Source organism: Sus scrofa, chromosome 10 (genome assembly GCF_054392235.1).
Source record: "Sus scrofa isolate SSC_HxYL_T2T_F1_AM1 chromosome 10, Sscrofa_HxYL_maternal_Yorkshire_Landrace_v2.0, whole genome shotgun sequence".
Taxonomy (NCBI): domain Eukaryota; kingdom Metazoa; phylum Chordata; class Mammalia; order Artiodactyla; family Suidae; genus Sus; species Sus scrofa.
Window position 1 is genome coordinate 26,346,202 of NC_139392.1, and position 13,780 is coordinate 26,359,981.

The following is a 13,780-nucleotide window of genomic DNA, read 5'->3' on the forward strand; positions in this document are numbered from 1 at the left end:
CTTTCACTAGCTCCCCAAGTTCGGGCTTGTTTGGTGCCACTTTGGATTGTGAGTCTCAAGTTGGGGGGGGAGCTTTATGTGTCTGCGTGCCTTATGGTGTCTGGGTCCCGAGGGCTCAGCTTAGCTGAAAAATTAAGACTTTGGGTCATGAGCAACCCCTCCACCCCGCCCCAAGAGCGGTCATCTGAACGAGGTGGCATGGAGCAGACTTGAGCAAGCCTGTGTGGTTAAGTGCTGAAGCCTCAGCGAGGAGTCGGATGAGCTGATGTCACAGGACCCTTCCATCTCTGCCCTCTGGGAGGCAAGGGCGTGAACCCCGGGGGGCCCTGCCCTGCCAAGCCCGGGCTGGAGGAGGAGGAGGGAGGCGGGCTGAGTGGGAGGGGCAGAGGGAGCCGAGACTCTGCCGTGACCTACATCTGCTCCCAGCTCCGCCTGTCCACCAGCAGTCCATTCAGAGCCGCGGGCAGCGCGCAGCAGCTGGACCCGGGGAGGAGGGAGCAGCAGGGAAGCTGGAGGCCACTGTGTGCCTAGGTAAGCAGTCCCTGCACAGCTGGCTACCCACAGGATGGAGAGGCCAGAAGACTGTCTAACTTCTCTGCTCAGGAAGGGGCAGGCGGTGGATAGGAATAAGCCCCGGACACTCTCTGGCCAGCGGATGGCGCCTGGGGGCTGGGGTGGGGGTAGGGGCAGGTACATGTCCTCCAGGACCCTCGGAGGAGAGCTCTGCAGTGAGTCTCTCTGGGTGGTTCTGTCCCGGCTCTGCTTCTCCTGGCACCGCTTGGCTGCAAATGACAACCAGCTTACAAATCTGCCCAGCTGTCCAAAAAAAGGACCTCAGGTCTGAGACTTACTACATCTTGATGACACATGGTCACCACTGTGTCCCTTCCCGCCTTGACTCCGATCGGTTGAGAAGCTGGATCTGCTGGATCCAAGAGCAGGTGGGGAGGGGGCGGAGGCTGCCGGGCCTGGGGGAAACCAGGCATCCCCTGCTGGGCCCGCTGGCTGCAGTGGGGACTCCAGCTGCTGCGTGGGCAGGGAAGAATCAGGACTCTTCTCCAAAGTGGGGGAACGCAGAGGGCTCCAGGACCCCACCATGGGGAGCACGGACCCTCTAGTCTCCAACCAAACCCTTGAGCCTCCGTGCTGGTCTCACCTGCTATCTTTGATCTTGTGCCAAATCTGGCTTATTCCTGAAGGAATGGCTCTCAGGAGGTTGCAGTGGCTTGACACTGGCCTCCGCCGTCCCTGTGGGGGCTCTGCCTCTCCCCCTTCTCAGCTCCGGCCTGGACACAGGAGGCTGGAGGGAGAGGCGGGTGGAGGATTAGGCTTCTTGGCGTGTGACAAACAGCCACGGAGTAAGTAACCGAGAACCCATGTGGTGGTGATGGAGCCACGAAGGTGAAAATGCTGACTCGGGCCTCTGTGCTGACTGCTCCGGGGCGGAGGTGGTGGGCAGGCTGTCCCCGGTGTGGGTGGGATGCAGCCCCTCCCGCACCGAGGGCAGCTGAGTTCCCCCGCACCCCTCGCTGAGCCATGGCTGTGGCCTGTGACCGCCCTAGAACGCGCGGCTGGCGCAGCCGTGGCATTCCAGCGCACTGGGGGGGCAGGGGCCGGGCGGTAGAGGGGACGCCTTGGGGCCAGAGTGCCAGTAGGTGGGCAGTTGTGAAATGGACGAGCGTCAGTTGGAGGTAGGAATGTGCCCTGTCATGTGAGTCTATATCGAGGGCTCTTTGGGAGTCTTCAAAATGGAACCCCTGGCCACCGGCCAACCGCACAGGGGGTGGGGCTGCCCGCGAATTCTTTCAGACATCCCCTCCCCACTCAACTCAAGGCTCTCCTGGAGGCTCTCATCCCAGCCCCGAGCCAAGCCCCGCCCTCTCCTGGTGGCCCACGCCCTGGGCCCTGATGGATGGGAGCCATGGCGAAAGAGTCGGGGAGACCACGGAGGTGGTGGAAGGGGCTAGAAAAGCTCGCTTGTTCACCTGACGTGATAATTCACTGGCTTCGGAGGGGCGGATGGATTTATGGGGATCCCACTGGTCTGGGCTGGACGATCTTAAGAGCCGAACAGGGATTCCTGCCCGAAGACCTGGTGATCCGGATGCCAGATTGGAGGGAGGTGGGGGGTGGAGGGCTGCGGGGACCCTGCGAGGGAATCTTGGGAGCGGGGGAGGAGCCCGGAGGCCACAGGGTGTCCCTGGAAAACTCACATTCCAAAGTCCAGGGGCCAGGCTGTGAAACAGCTGGAAGAATCCAGATGCCAGGCTTTGGTTCCCTGACTTTGGGGAAGGCTGTGTCCCACCCTCTGAGGGACCATCGGGTCTGGGTCCTCCTAGGAGGCCACTGGGACGGTCTGTAGCTCAGTCCCACAGTTTCTGGTACCTGGACAAGGTACAACCGGGACAGCAGCATCCTACACTCCCTGCTCCCTGGGTGGCGGGTGTGTGTGTGTGTGAGTGTGTGTGTGTGTGCATGTGTGTGCGCGCGCAGGAACCGGGTTAGATAAGCAATTCTGTTTTTTCTGTTCTCAGATCGGTCACCACTCCCTGCAGCCAAAGAGAAGCCAGAAGCATGGCAGGTGGGAGAAGCCCTCCCCTAGGCGTCACTAGTCCCGCATCGTGCCCACCAGGCGCGGGAGGAAGGGGCAGGGCTCAGAGCGCCTGGGGGCTCACCTATCTCTTTGCCTTTTTGACTTCGGCTTTGGGTTTTAATTCGTTTTCTCGAATACAGGGTGCAGAGCCCCCCATGGGCCCTGAAGCCTGGGAGGCACCCTTTTTCCCTTCCCCAGCTAACACCCCTGCCCTGATGCTCCCAGGGTCTCCCCAGGGCACCCCCCTGCCCACTTCGAGGGGGGCTGCACTCACATTGCAGGAAGACCCCCGCCAGGTTCGCTAGATCCCAAGGCCCGGCTCTCGAGGGAGGCGTGGGAGCGGATGCCCCCCGCAATCAGTGGGAGAGGGGCGGGGTCTGCCCCCTGGGCCAGGGCCCAGCTTGCTTCTCGCCTCCTTCTCCAGGGAAGCCCCTCAAGAGGCCCTCCAGGCCCGGGGTGAGCGTGCGGCAGCTGGTGGACGACATCCCCCAGGGCTGCAGTGTGCCCGACTTTGAGCAGAAGCCTGTCACCTTGGCGCTGCAGGAGGGTGAGGCCCGGGAGGGGCGCCAAGGGGGCGGCGGGATCCTTCCTCGTGCACAGCCCTCTGCGTGCACCGCCCCCCACCCCCAGTCTGTCCCCCGGCCCCACCAGGTCCCCACCGCAGGGGCCTGGGAGCAGGCTGGTAAAAGGGGTGCAGGCTACGACGGCACAGTATTTGGGAACCAGGGTGGGGACTGCTCGATGGGGGGACGGGCAGGTTGTGGAGGGCCCCGGGTCCCTCCCTGTCCTATCCCCAGCAGCTACTGCAGACACATTCTTGAAACTGAGTTAATTGAACCCCCAACCCTGCTGCCCAGCACCCACCCCCCAACCCCCCCGCGCGCAGCTCACGGGGTAGGGGTGGGGCCCCTAAGAACCCACTCTGGAAGCCTTCCCGCCTCCCCCGAGACAGGTGGCCGGGGGAGTGGTGGGAACAGGATGCAGGGAGGGTGGGTTGGTGTTCTCTCCCCAACACCGGTGCCTGCAACAGGTTTCAGTTTACAATGTTTTGACCTAAGAAAAATACGGCCATTTATTTTTCTTAAGCTGACTCTTAAGTCCGCACTCAGCACAGTTACCAGAAACCATGACTCTCATCATGGGGTGGGGGGGTGGGGCTCGTGGGTGTTTACTCCAGACTGTTCTCTACATGCTCCTGGCTAGAGCCTGGGGGTCTTTGAGGGGGGGGGAGCCCCCAAGCTTCCAGGCCAAGGATGGAACCCCAGCTCTTTCCTGAGGCTGGAAGCCTGTGTCTGGGGACCGGCCCCTTGGGCACCACAGACAGACCTTTCTGAGGTTGCCCTACCCCCAGAGAGTGGACAGAGACCCACAAAAGACTAATGCCCGGAGTTCCCGTCGTGGCGCAGTGGTTAACGAATCCGACTAGGAACCATGAGGTTGTGGGTTCGATCCCTGCCCTTGCTCAGTGGGTTAAGGAACCAGCGTTACCGTGAGCTGTGGTGTAGGTCGCAGACGTGGCTCGGATCCTGTGTTGCTGTGGCTCTGGCGTAGGCTGGCAGCTACAGCTCCGATTCGACCCCTAGCCTGGGAACCTCCATATACCACGAGAGCGGCCCAAGAAATAGCAAAAAGACAAAAAAAAAAAAAAAAAAAAAAAAAAAAGACTCATGCCCTTCCCCGTCTGGGGAGAAGCCTTCGGGCTCCTTAACCCACTCCCTAGACACCACCCCACTCCCAGCCCTGCTGGCCTCCCTTCCTGGTGGACTCTATGGCTGCAGCTCCCATCCGGGCTAGGCACACCAGCTGGGTGAGGGCTGTCCCGACACCTCAGGAGTCCTGAGGGCTCGGGGGCTGCAGCCAGACACCCTTCTTGGAACAGGCAGTTGAAGGGCCTGGCGACAACATGAATTAAAATCTCAATAAAAAGTCCCACCAGCCTTCCCCCCTCATCAGACCCCCGCCCACCTCTTCCTGCCGCAGGGAAAAATGCCATCTTCCGAGCTGTGGTCTCTGGGGACCCCCGACCCGAGGTGCGCTGGCAGTGCTCCAAAGGCGACCTCAGCAATTCCAGCAAGTACCAGATCTCGTCCAGCCCAGGCGGCAAGGAGCACGTACTGCAGGTCAGAACCTCAGCTCTGCCCCTCCTGGTGTCTGCCCAGCCCGCCCCTGAGGAGGTCTCCACTCCCAGGGGAAGCAGAGGTACCCCCAGCGGGGGCTGAGTCCGCACCCAGTGCCTGAACCCTGTGTGCACCGGGCAAGTTCCGGGTCCCTCTGCTGGCAGAGAACGTGGAGCTTAAACTCAGGTTCTGGAGTCAGGCTGCCTGGCTTACACTCCTGGGTTACCTCGGTCCTGAAAAGTTACTTCTCTCTGCCTCTCTTTCTCTGTAAATTGGGACAATAATACACCTTCTTTATGGGGTTTTGTGAGCATTAAAAGTTTATGTAGGAGTTCCCGTCATGGCACAGCAAAAACGAATCCGACCAGGAACCATGAGGTTGCAGGTTCGATCCCTGGCCTCGCTCAGTGGTTAAGGATCCGGCGTTGCCTTGAGCTGTGGTGTAGGTCGCAGACACGGCTCGGATCCCGCATGGCTGTGGCTCTGGCATAGGCCGGCAGCTGTAGCTCCGATTAGACCCCTAGCCTGGGAACCTCCATATGCTGCGGGTGCAGCTCTAAAGAAAAAAAAGAAAGAAAAAAAAAAAAAACTATGGGAAAAGTTTATGTAAAATGCCTCACCAGTGCCCAACCTATACTGAGAACTCAATCCATATTGGTCAGTATTGGTACTCTTTACAGCTACCAATCACAGAACACCTACTATGTGCTGGCTCTGGATTAATGGTTTGATAGAGATTATACATTTCCATCCTGACCATCCCCGGCTTTGGGGATATTATTATCCTCATCGCATATGTAAAGAAACTAAGGCTCAGAGAGGTTAGGTAACCTGCCCATCCATAATACACGCCAGAGACGGTGTTTAGTCTCGGATCCGTTGGACGCAGAAGGGCCAGCTCCCTCTGCCACGTCACCTGAGTCCTGGTGCAGGTGTTTGTTCTGGAGTCTGCTTTCCTGATGAAGGCTGCAGGCTCCGTGAGGACGAGGAGCGGGGCTTGTCCATCTTTGGAACATGGTCACGACCAGTGGGTGGCGGTGGCATGGGTGGCCTGGCATCAGGGTGGCTAGCCCTGATCCTTGGCCCTTGGCCTCTCTGCAGATCAACAAGCTGACAGGTGAGGACATGGACGTGTACCGCTGCACAGCAGTGAATGCCTACGGGGAGGCCACGTGCGTGGCGAGGCTCACGGTCATTGAAGGTGGGCTTGCCCCCATCCTGCTGCCCAGCCCTCGGTGCTCCGGCATGTGGCTGTGGGGACGGGGAGGGGGACCCCAGAGGCCAAGCTCCATGGGGGCAGAGCCCTGGGCTTCCTGTACCTCTGCCTGAGGCTGGGGAGGCCCACACCCACAGGGGCTCCCCTGCAGATGTTCTGGATGGTACTCTCTTGGCCCCAAGGAGTGGGCGCAGGGGCTGATCTGCTGCTGACTTATTCAGTGGGCTTCGATCGCAGTGTCTCCACCGCTCGCAGGCCTCTGTGAACAGGTCTAATGTTGTAGGGAAACAAACAGTCAACACAGAGGCCAGATCCTTTCTCAGACATGCTGGGGGGTCTGCACGGTGTTTCCCAAAGTTTAAATTAACTGTCAGCAGGTGATTGACGGTAAATATCTCAATTGGTTACACTTTGGCCCACAAGTAACAAAAAACCCTCCTGCGTGTAGCCCAAGAAACAAAGCCACTTCTTTAACCTTCATGATGACAAGTTCTGGGTGGCGTCCAGGGCTCCAGCCACAGCTCAGTCCCTGGAAGGACAGGCTCTTTCCATCCCACGGATCTGCCTCCCTCAGGCTTGGTTTACCACCTCTTCCTGGTAGCGTGGCTGCCACACACCCAGACTTAACCCATATTCAGACAGGAAAAAGGGGAAGAAGTGGCCACAGGGACATCGGGCCCTTTTACCAAGGAAGCAAAAGCTGACAGAAGCATGTAAATCAACAATACTTCAATTAAAAAAAAGAATCTTACAACTATAAAAATAGATACTGCTTCAGCAGATACTATTTGCAAGGAAAGGAGCAGGAAACTCCTATTGTACAGTACAATGCAAATTTTGCTTTGTTCTTTAGTTAAAGTTTCAAGGTTTTAGGAAAATTAAACTAATTTGCTCTTGGAGACCGAGATCTATGGAACTGTCTGTCTCATTCTGACACCTTGAAATGTCAAAAATCAGATAGGTTTAACCTGAGGCAAAATAGGATTTTGAAATGAGATGATTATTTAAAATATTCATTTATTTCATGTATTCCTGCTCTGTGTTTTACAAAAAATGAGAAAATAAAATGGGATGAAGTTCCCATCATGGCTCAGTGGAAATGAATCTGATTCGTATCCATGAGGATGCAGGTGCGATCCCTGGCCTTGCTCAGTGGGTTAAGGACCCGGTGTTGCTGTGATCTGTGGTGTCGGTTGCACACAGCTCGGATCCTGCGTTGCTGTGGCCGTGGCATAGGCTGGCAGCTATAGCTCCAATTTGACCCCTAGCCTGGGAACCTCCAGATGCTGCAGGTGCGGGCCCTAAAAAGACAAAAAAAAAGAAAAAAGAAAATGAAAATGTGAAAATATAATTTGAGGAGTTTCCTGGTGGTTCAGCAGATTAAGGACCTGGTGTTGTCACCGCCGTGGCTCAGGTTGCCACAGGTTCGATCCAGGAGGTTCGACCCATGCGCTTCCACATGCCTCGGGTGTGGATATATTTACGATTATATTTATCTATACATAATTTATATTTATATGTAATCTTTAAAAAAGAAGGCAGAAACTTTCTAAGACACTCCTTGGAGCTGTCTGTTTGCATCTCATTGGCCAGAATGGTGTCACGTGGCCACTCCTGTTTGTAAGGGAAGCCGGGAAGGCCCGTGGTCAGCTTTCCACCCTCTCTAGGGGAGTAATTAGCAATATGGGGCCTATGCCCTGAAATGGCAGCTCTTAGATGGGGAGAAAGGGCAGCTGCCCCTGTTCAGGTTGTGGTCACCGGCAGTCACTCTGTCCATTCATGCCACCCCCTGTCCTGAAGACATGAGTGGGTCTCCCCTGCATGAGATGGTGATGGGGTCTGGGCCCCTTTGGTCACACTGGGGTATCTGAGCTTGCGGTGGGCGCATCCCTGGCACTGCTCACCCCGTCACTGGGCTGCTGCCAGCTGTGGAGGGGAGAGAAGTGGTCAGTGCCCGGCTCAGCCGGCTTTCAAAGGCCATCACTGCATGCTGCCTCTCTCCCCGCCTGTCCACACTCACTGTCTCCTCTCCTCTACCGTCCAGTTGGCTTTCGGAAGAATCGCAAGAGGCAGGAGCCCCAAGAGGGTAAGTAGAAGGTTGTCAGGAATCTCCCTGGGTCTTTGGGGGATGGGCTCCCACCTGGTCAAGCTCTCGCAGATGCTTATGGGTCACAAGAGACATCCCCCCCACAGGAGCTCCCCTTCCCAAAGCGAGGTCCTCAGCATGGACCCCGGGCCCTCCTCCAGCCCCTCCTCACCCCATCCCCTTCCTATGGAAAATCTAATCTCAGGACTGGGACCTCATTCCCATGCCTTTTCCAGACCTCAAGAAGGAGCTAATGGACTTCCGGAAGATGCTGAAGAGGTGGGTCTGGACTTGTCTGCAGGGAGTCTGGAGGCTCCCCTGATGCAAGCTGGGGGGCCCTTATCTCACCCCCAACACATACGGGGAAGCTGGACTTCCAGTGGCCAAGCGGAGGAGCTGGGAGCTCCAGATTCAGCTCCTCTTTAAAGCACTGGATCCTTGACTTAATCATTTCCTTCTCAGTTCCTCATGTATTGGTTTGGAAAATGGGGGGCTCCAGTAGAACGATGATTTTAAAAAGATTTTCATAAGTTCCCATTGTGGCTCAGCAGTAACGAACCTGGCTAGTATCCATGAGGATGCGGGTTCCATCCCTGGCCCCATCAGTGGGTTAAAGATCTGGTGCTGCCATAAGCATCAGTGTAGGTCACAGACGCAGCTGGGATCCTGCGCTGTCATGGTTGTGGCGTAGGCCAGCAGTCGCAGCTCCGATTTGACTCCTAGCCTGGGAACTGCCATGTGCTGCATGTGCAGTCCTGGGAAAAAAAAAAAAAAAAAAAAAGATTTTCAGAGCAACAGAAGCATTTCCCCCAAAAAACACCCTGCTCTGAAATCCACAAGACAAGCAGTCAAGAGCAGAGTTTCTCCCTGGAAAGCTGGGGTGAGGTCACCCCTGCCTATTTCTGACCGTGGTCAGTCTCCACGTCCCTTTCCTCCGGGGCGGAGAGGGTAGCTCCCACTACCCTTGGGGCGTCAGTCCGGGGGCCAGCGGAGGAAACCAGCTCCTGGGGCTCCCCTGGCCTCTGACCTGTTGATCCCGCTCCCCAGGGCTCCGTCTCCCGTCCCTGAGAAGAAGGTAGACCAGGAGCAGGTGTGGCAGCTGCTGATGAACGCGGACCGGAAGGACTATGAGCAGATCTGCCTGAAGTACGGCATCGTGGACTTCCGCGGGATGCTGCGTCGGCTGCAGCAGATGCGCAAGCAGCGCGAAGAGAAGCTGGCGCCGGTACCCGCCCCGCCCCGCCCCGCCCCGCCCCGCCCCGCCCCGCCCCGCCCCGCCCCGCCCCGCCCCGCCCCGCCCCGCCCCGCCCCGCCCCGCCCCGCGCGCAGGCGCACCTGCCGCCCGCGCCGGCGCCTGGGGAAGTAGTCCCAGCTGGAGCTGGCTGGCTCGAGGGGCTGCCCAGATTGAGCCCCCTGCGTGGTCAATCCTGGCTCTGATGCTAAAATCTGGGGCTTTGGAAAAGTTAGGGCTTCTGGGTCTTGGTTTCCTTGCTAGTAAAATGGGTGTTACGGGCATCTGTACCTCGTAGGGTTACTAAGAGGTTGAAGCAGAGGGTGTGCCTAAAGCGCTTAGCCCAGGAAAGGCTTCCGGTCAGCAGCTCCTTCTCCTCCTCATCCTACATCATCACCCGACCGTGGGTACCTGTCTTATTTCTAAGGCTTCCAGTGAAGAGGATTACCAGCCTCTTATAAACTGTGCAGAAAGCTCTGCTCTGTGTCTAACCCAACCATAGTCAAGGTCTAATTTGTCTTCTGGAAACCCCAAAACAGCTCATTTTCACTACCCTAAAAACAGTATATGTTACCAGCTAGAGGGTGGTTCATCCACCTCCCATCCAGGGCCCAGCCTCTCCCTCCCCTCTCTCCGGTCTGTTTTGACACAGACTCACCTGTAAACTGGGGCGATGCATGCCCAGCAGGGGCTGGAGGCTGGGTCTGAGGACATGGAGCCCTGAAGGGTGCACTCAGAAGGGCTCCCCCGGCGGGCTCCTCTCCCCTAGTATGTCAATGCCATCGCCAACCTGAGACACATCAGGGTCAACAAGCAAGGAATCGCAACGTTTGACCTGGAGCTGGATCTCAAGAGTCCTGAGAGCAAGATCTACCTGTACAAGGTGAGCTGGAGGGGCCACCCAGGCAGATGCTGCTGGTCCTGGGGCAGCCCAGTGCCCAAGCAGTGAGCACTGCTCCCGTGGAGTTCCTGCGTGGGGTCAGGTCAAACCCTGGCCCGGGCAGTCCACAAGGCCCCTAACTGCTCACCCAGCTGCCAGGCTCTCCAGCCAGGGCATAGGATTGAAAGAGGGTTCCGAGAGGTGTACCACTCCATTGGAGCTCTTGCCAGACATGCCTGCACAGGCTCCAGGAGTAATTACACATCAGCCAGATGTCGGGGCAGCAGTGGGAGTTGGGGGCGGGGAACGGGACAGACTCGGGGGGTGGGTGGCAGGATCAGCAGCACAGCATAGCACTGTCCCGTGGTCACACTCATCCTGGCTCTACCACTTCCTGGCTGTGTGACCTCAGGCAGATGCTTAGCTTCTCTGTGCCTCGTTTTCCTCATTTGTAACATAAGGATCTGCAGGACCTGTTGTAATGATGAGCTAGTGCATGATTTGTGTTCCGCCTCCTCCTGCTCCTGGCCTCATCCCCCCTCTTTGCTCTCGCAACTCCCTCTGCCTGCAGGGCTCTCCCTGGCACCCAGAGGCCACCTCCTCAGCATGCTGAGAGCCCAGCCACCCCTCTAGGCCTGCTGGGTCCCCAGCCCCATCCCGGCTGTCCTGGACTCACACTTTCCTCCGCCTTCCCCCCCGCCCCAGTTCTGCTTCTTTCGTACATATATTATATTATTTAGTCATTTGTGATGTTTATTATCTCTGTCTCTCCATACAACGTCAGCTCCCTGAGGGCAGGAATATTGGCTTTATTTATTCACTGATGTGTCCCGTGCACCTGAAACAGTGCCGGGCACACAGCAGGCAGCTGAGCGTTAGCTCTGGTTAATACAGACCTTCCTTGACTTACCATGGGATTACGGCCCGATGAACCCTTTGTAAGATGGAAAAATTGTAAGTTGAAATACACTGGATACCCCGCACCTACGAAACATCCCAGCTCAGCCACGTACCTTACCTGTGCTCAGAGGACTAATATCAGCCCATAGTTGGGCAACATCATGGAACAGAAAGTCTCATTTATAATCGAGTGTTGGCTGGCTCCTGTAATTTATTGGCTACTCTACTGAAAGTGAACACAGATGGTTGTCTGGTTCAGAGTGGTTCTGAGGGTAGGGGTGGTTGTCCAGGAGCTGGAGCTGGCGCTGGCCAGCACTGCCCAAGGCTGGCCTGGGAAAGATCCAAATTCAAAATTCTAGGTACGGTTTCCACTGAAGGTGCATCACTTTTGCACCACTGTAAAGTCAAAAACTCACAAACTGAACCACCATGGATCCCGGACTGTCCGTATTCAGCAAGTGGCCAACCCATCCACGGCTTGGCTAAGGCGGCTGGTGCCTCGGTGCCCAGGTCTCGTGGTGCCTTGCAGGTGGCTGGTAGTACTCTGGTTCCTCATGAATGAATGTGCTGGGCCCCCTGGCCACTGCTGCTACCTCCCTGCCCCCTGCTAGCCCTTCAGGGCGCCTACTCACCTCCGGTAGTCGCTCCGCTCCATCTGCGAGCTCAGCAATCTCGGGTGTCTCTTGCATAATCCTGGCAGATTGTTTACTCTGTGGTAAGAGCCATGGATATTCCTAGAGCCTTTATTCCCCTCCACTACACGCTCCCAGCCCTCCCTGCCTCGGCCCTGCTTTTCACCACCACCACTCCCCGCCCCGCCCCGCCCCTTTCTGGGTTCACCAAGGCTGTTTGGTGCTGGGGCCAGTGGGGAGAGCTGCTGGTCGGAGGCAAGCAGGATGGGGGCAGGGGGTGCTGTAGACCCGCAGAGGCCCTGGACCCTTCTCGTCTTTTCTTGGCCTCAGGATGCCAAGATGATTCCGTATGGCTTCGACAATCAGACCAAGCACTGCCTGCGGCACCTGGGGAAGCACTATCAGTTCCAGATCCACGACCTGCGGCCTGAGGACGCCGGCATTTACCAAATCCGGATAGAGGATGTTGAGGTCTTCTCCACGGAACTAGAGACCAGCGGTGAGCCGTCCACCCTGCAGAGGTCTGGGGGCGGGGGCGGGGGCTGGGGGGGGGTATGGTGCCATGCCTGGCCCCTCACCGCGTTGGGGAGAGGAATGCCTCCCCAAGCAGTTAAGTTAGGCGCTGACTTTTCTTGGCCTGAGGTCTCGGTGCTGGGCTGGGCTCCGCCGAGGGTCTCAGACATAGGACACACCACCTCATCCTCACTCACAGAGCGTCCACAGTATCCAGTCACTCTGAGACCAGATCCAGCTAATTCCCACTCCTCTCTGGGGCAGGTCCTCCTCCTGCACACTCCCAGCAGGAATCTCCAGTGGGTGTCAGGCTCACTGTACCCCGTGCAGACCCTTCCCCTTCCTGCCTCTAGGTCCCTTCCTCCCTTCTCACTCTCTGTCCCTTCCCAAACCCCGCCCCCCTCCCACAGCATCTGGCAGCCCGAATGGCTTGGGGGGCAGGGGGAGCTTTCAGCAGGTACATCATAGAGAAAACAGGCTAAGTCAAGGTTGAAAAGGAGCCTGACCTGTGGGCTTTGAACCCCCACACCCCCGGACTACATGGGGTGGGGAGAGGTGCAGGGGCTTTGGGTCTTGGTCAGCCAGACCTGGGTGTGAATTCCAGCAGAACCACCTCTTAACTGGGTGAGGGGGGGTGGGGTGGGGTTGGGGGGAAGCCATTTAACTTTCAAAGCCTCGATTTTCTTACCGGCCATGGGGAAATAATAGCAGGATCTTGGAGGTGGTCGTGAGGACCAATCAGATCACGGGTCGAAAGCGCTCCACCTGCCAGTTTCCCTGCTGCACCCCCCTGGCCCCCAGCTAGAATGTGCAGATTTAGAATTACGAAGTGCCAGGGCTGGAGTCACAGTTTGCAACCTAATTATAACTCCGATTTTATGTGGGGAAAGTGATACCTGGCGTAAGGAGTGACCTGTCCAAGGTGACGGGGCGGCCGTAGCTGAGCTGGTCTGCGCTCCAGCCCCTGCATGGGATCACATGGTGCCCTGCTTCCCTGCAGCCATCCCCCCCCGGGTAGTGGTCCCGCTGGCTGATGTCCACTGCCAGGAGCACGGCGAAGCCGTCTTTGAGTGCACACTCTCCAGCCCCTGCCCCAGTGCCTCCTGGACTTTCCAGCACCGGCCACTCCAGCTCAGTGACAAATACGAGGTGTTCGTGTCCACGGATGGGCTGACCCACCGGCTGGTGGTGAGAGGGGCCCGCTTCGCAGACATGGGCATCTACTCCCTGGGCACCAAGCTGCATGCCTCCAGCGCCTGGCTGGTGGTGGAAGGTGAGTGCCTTACCCCAGCTTTCCTGGCCTGGGGGCCCCCCCAGACCTTGGGGACAGAAGGAAGGCGAGGGCGGGGCTCCCGGGGTCCAGTTCTTGCTTTCACAATTCCCTCTCCCTCAGAACCAGCAAAGCCCCTTATATCCATCCTTAATGCCCTCAGTGTGGTCTCTTCTTGCCAACCCAGCCCTCCTTGGCACCTGCTACTCCACTGGGCCTCGAATTCTTCTGGGGCGCAGATCTAAGATGGCCCTAGGGTCCTGGACAGGACAGTGGCCCAGGTCTAGTAGGATGAGAAGCCCCTGGGTCAGGCCAAAGACCACCCTTAAATCTCCCAGGGTT

At 57.7% G+C, this 13,780-nt stretch overlaps 1 protein-coding gene across 1 annotated transcript in view; it reads left to right on the forward strand.

Annotated features, from left to right (window-relative positions):
- The first annotated feature begins 441 nt into the window (after positions 1-441).
- IGFN1 (immunoglobulin like and fibronectin type III domain containing 1) overlaps positions 442-13,780 on the forward strand; it is a 32,422-nt gene continuing 19,083 nt past the window's right edge. The window contains exons 1-11 of the mRNA XM_084980749.1: positions 442-531; positions 2,535-2,581; positions 3,018-3,140; positions 4,574-4,713; positions 5,812-5,911; positions 7,971-8,012; positions 8,249-8,291; positions 9,060-9,237; positions 10,013-10,126; positions 11,986-12,154; positions 13,169-13,441. Coding sequence (XP_084836875.1) covers positions 2,575-2,581; positions 3,018-3,140; positions 4,574-4,713; positions 5,812-5,911; positions 7,971-8,012; positions 8,249-8,291; positions 9,060-9,237; positions 10,013-10,126; positions 11,986-12,154; positions 13,169-13,441 — 1,189 coding nt within the window. The 5' untranslated portion in view covers positions 442-531; positions 2,535-2,574. The remainder of the gene's footprint in view (positions 532-2,534; positions 2,582-3,017; positions 3,141-4,573; positions 4,714-5,811; positions 5,912-7,970; positions 8,013-8,248; positions 8,292-9,059; positions 9,238-10,012; positions 10,127-11,985; positions 12,155-13,168; positions 13,442-13,780) is intronic.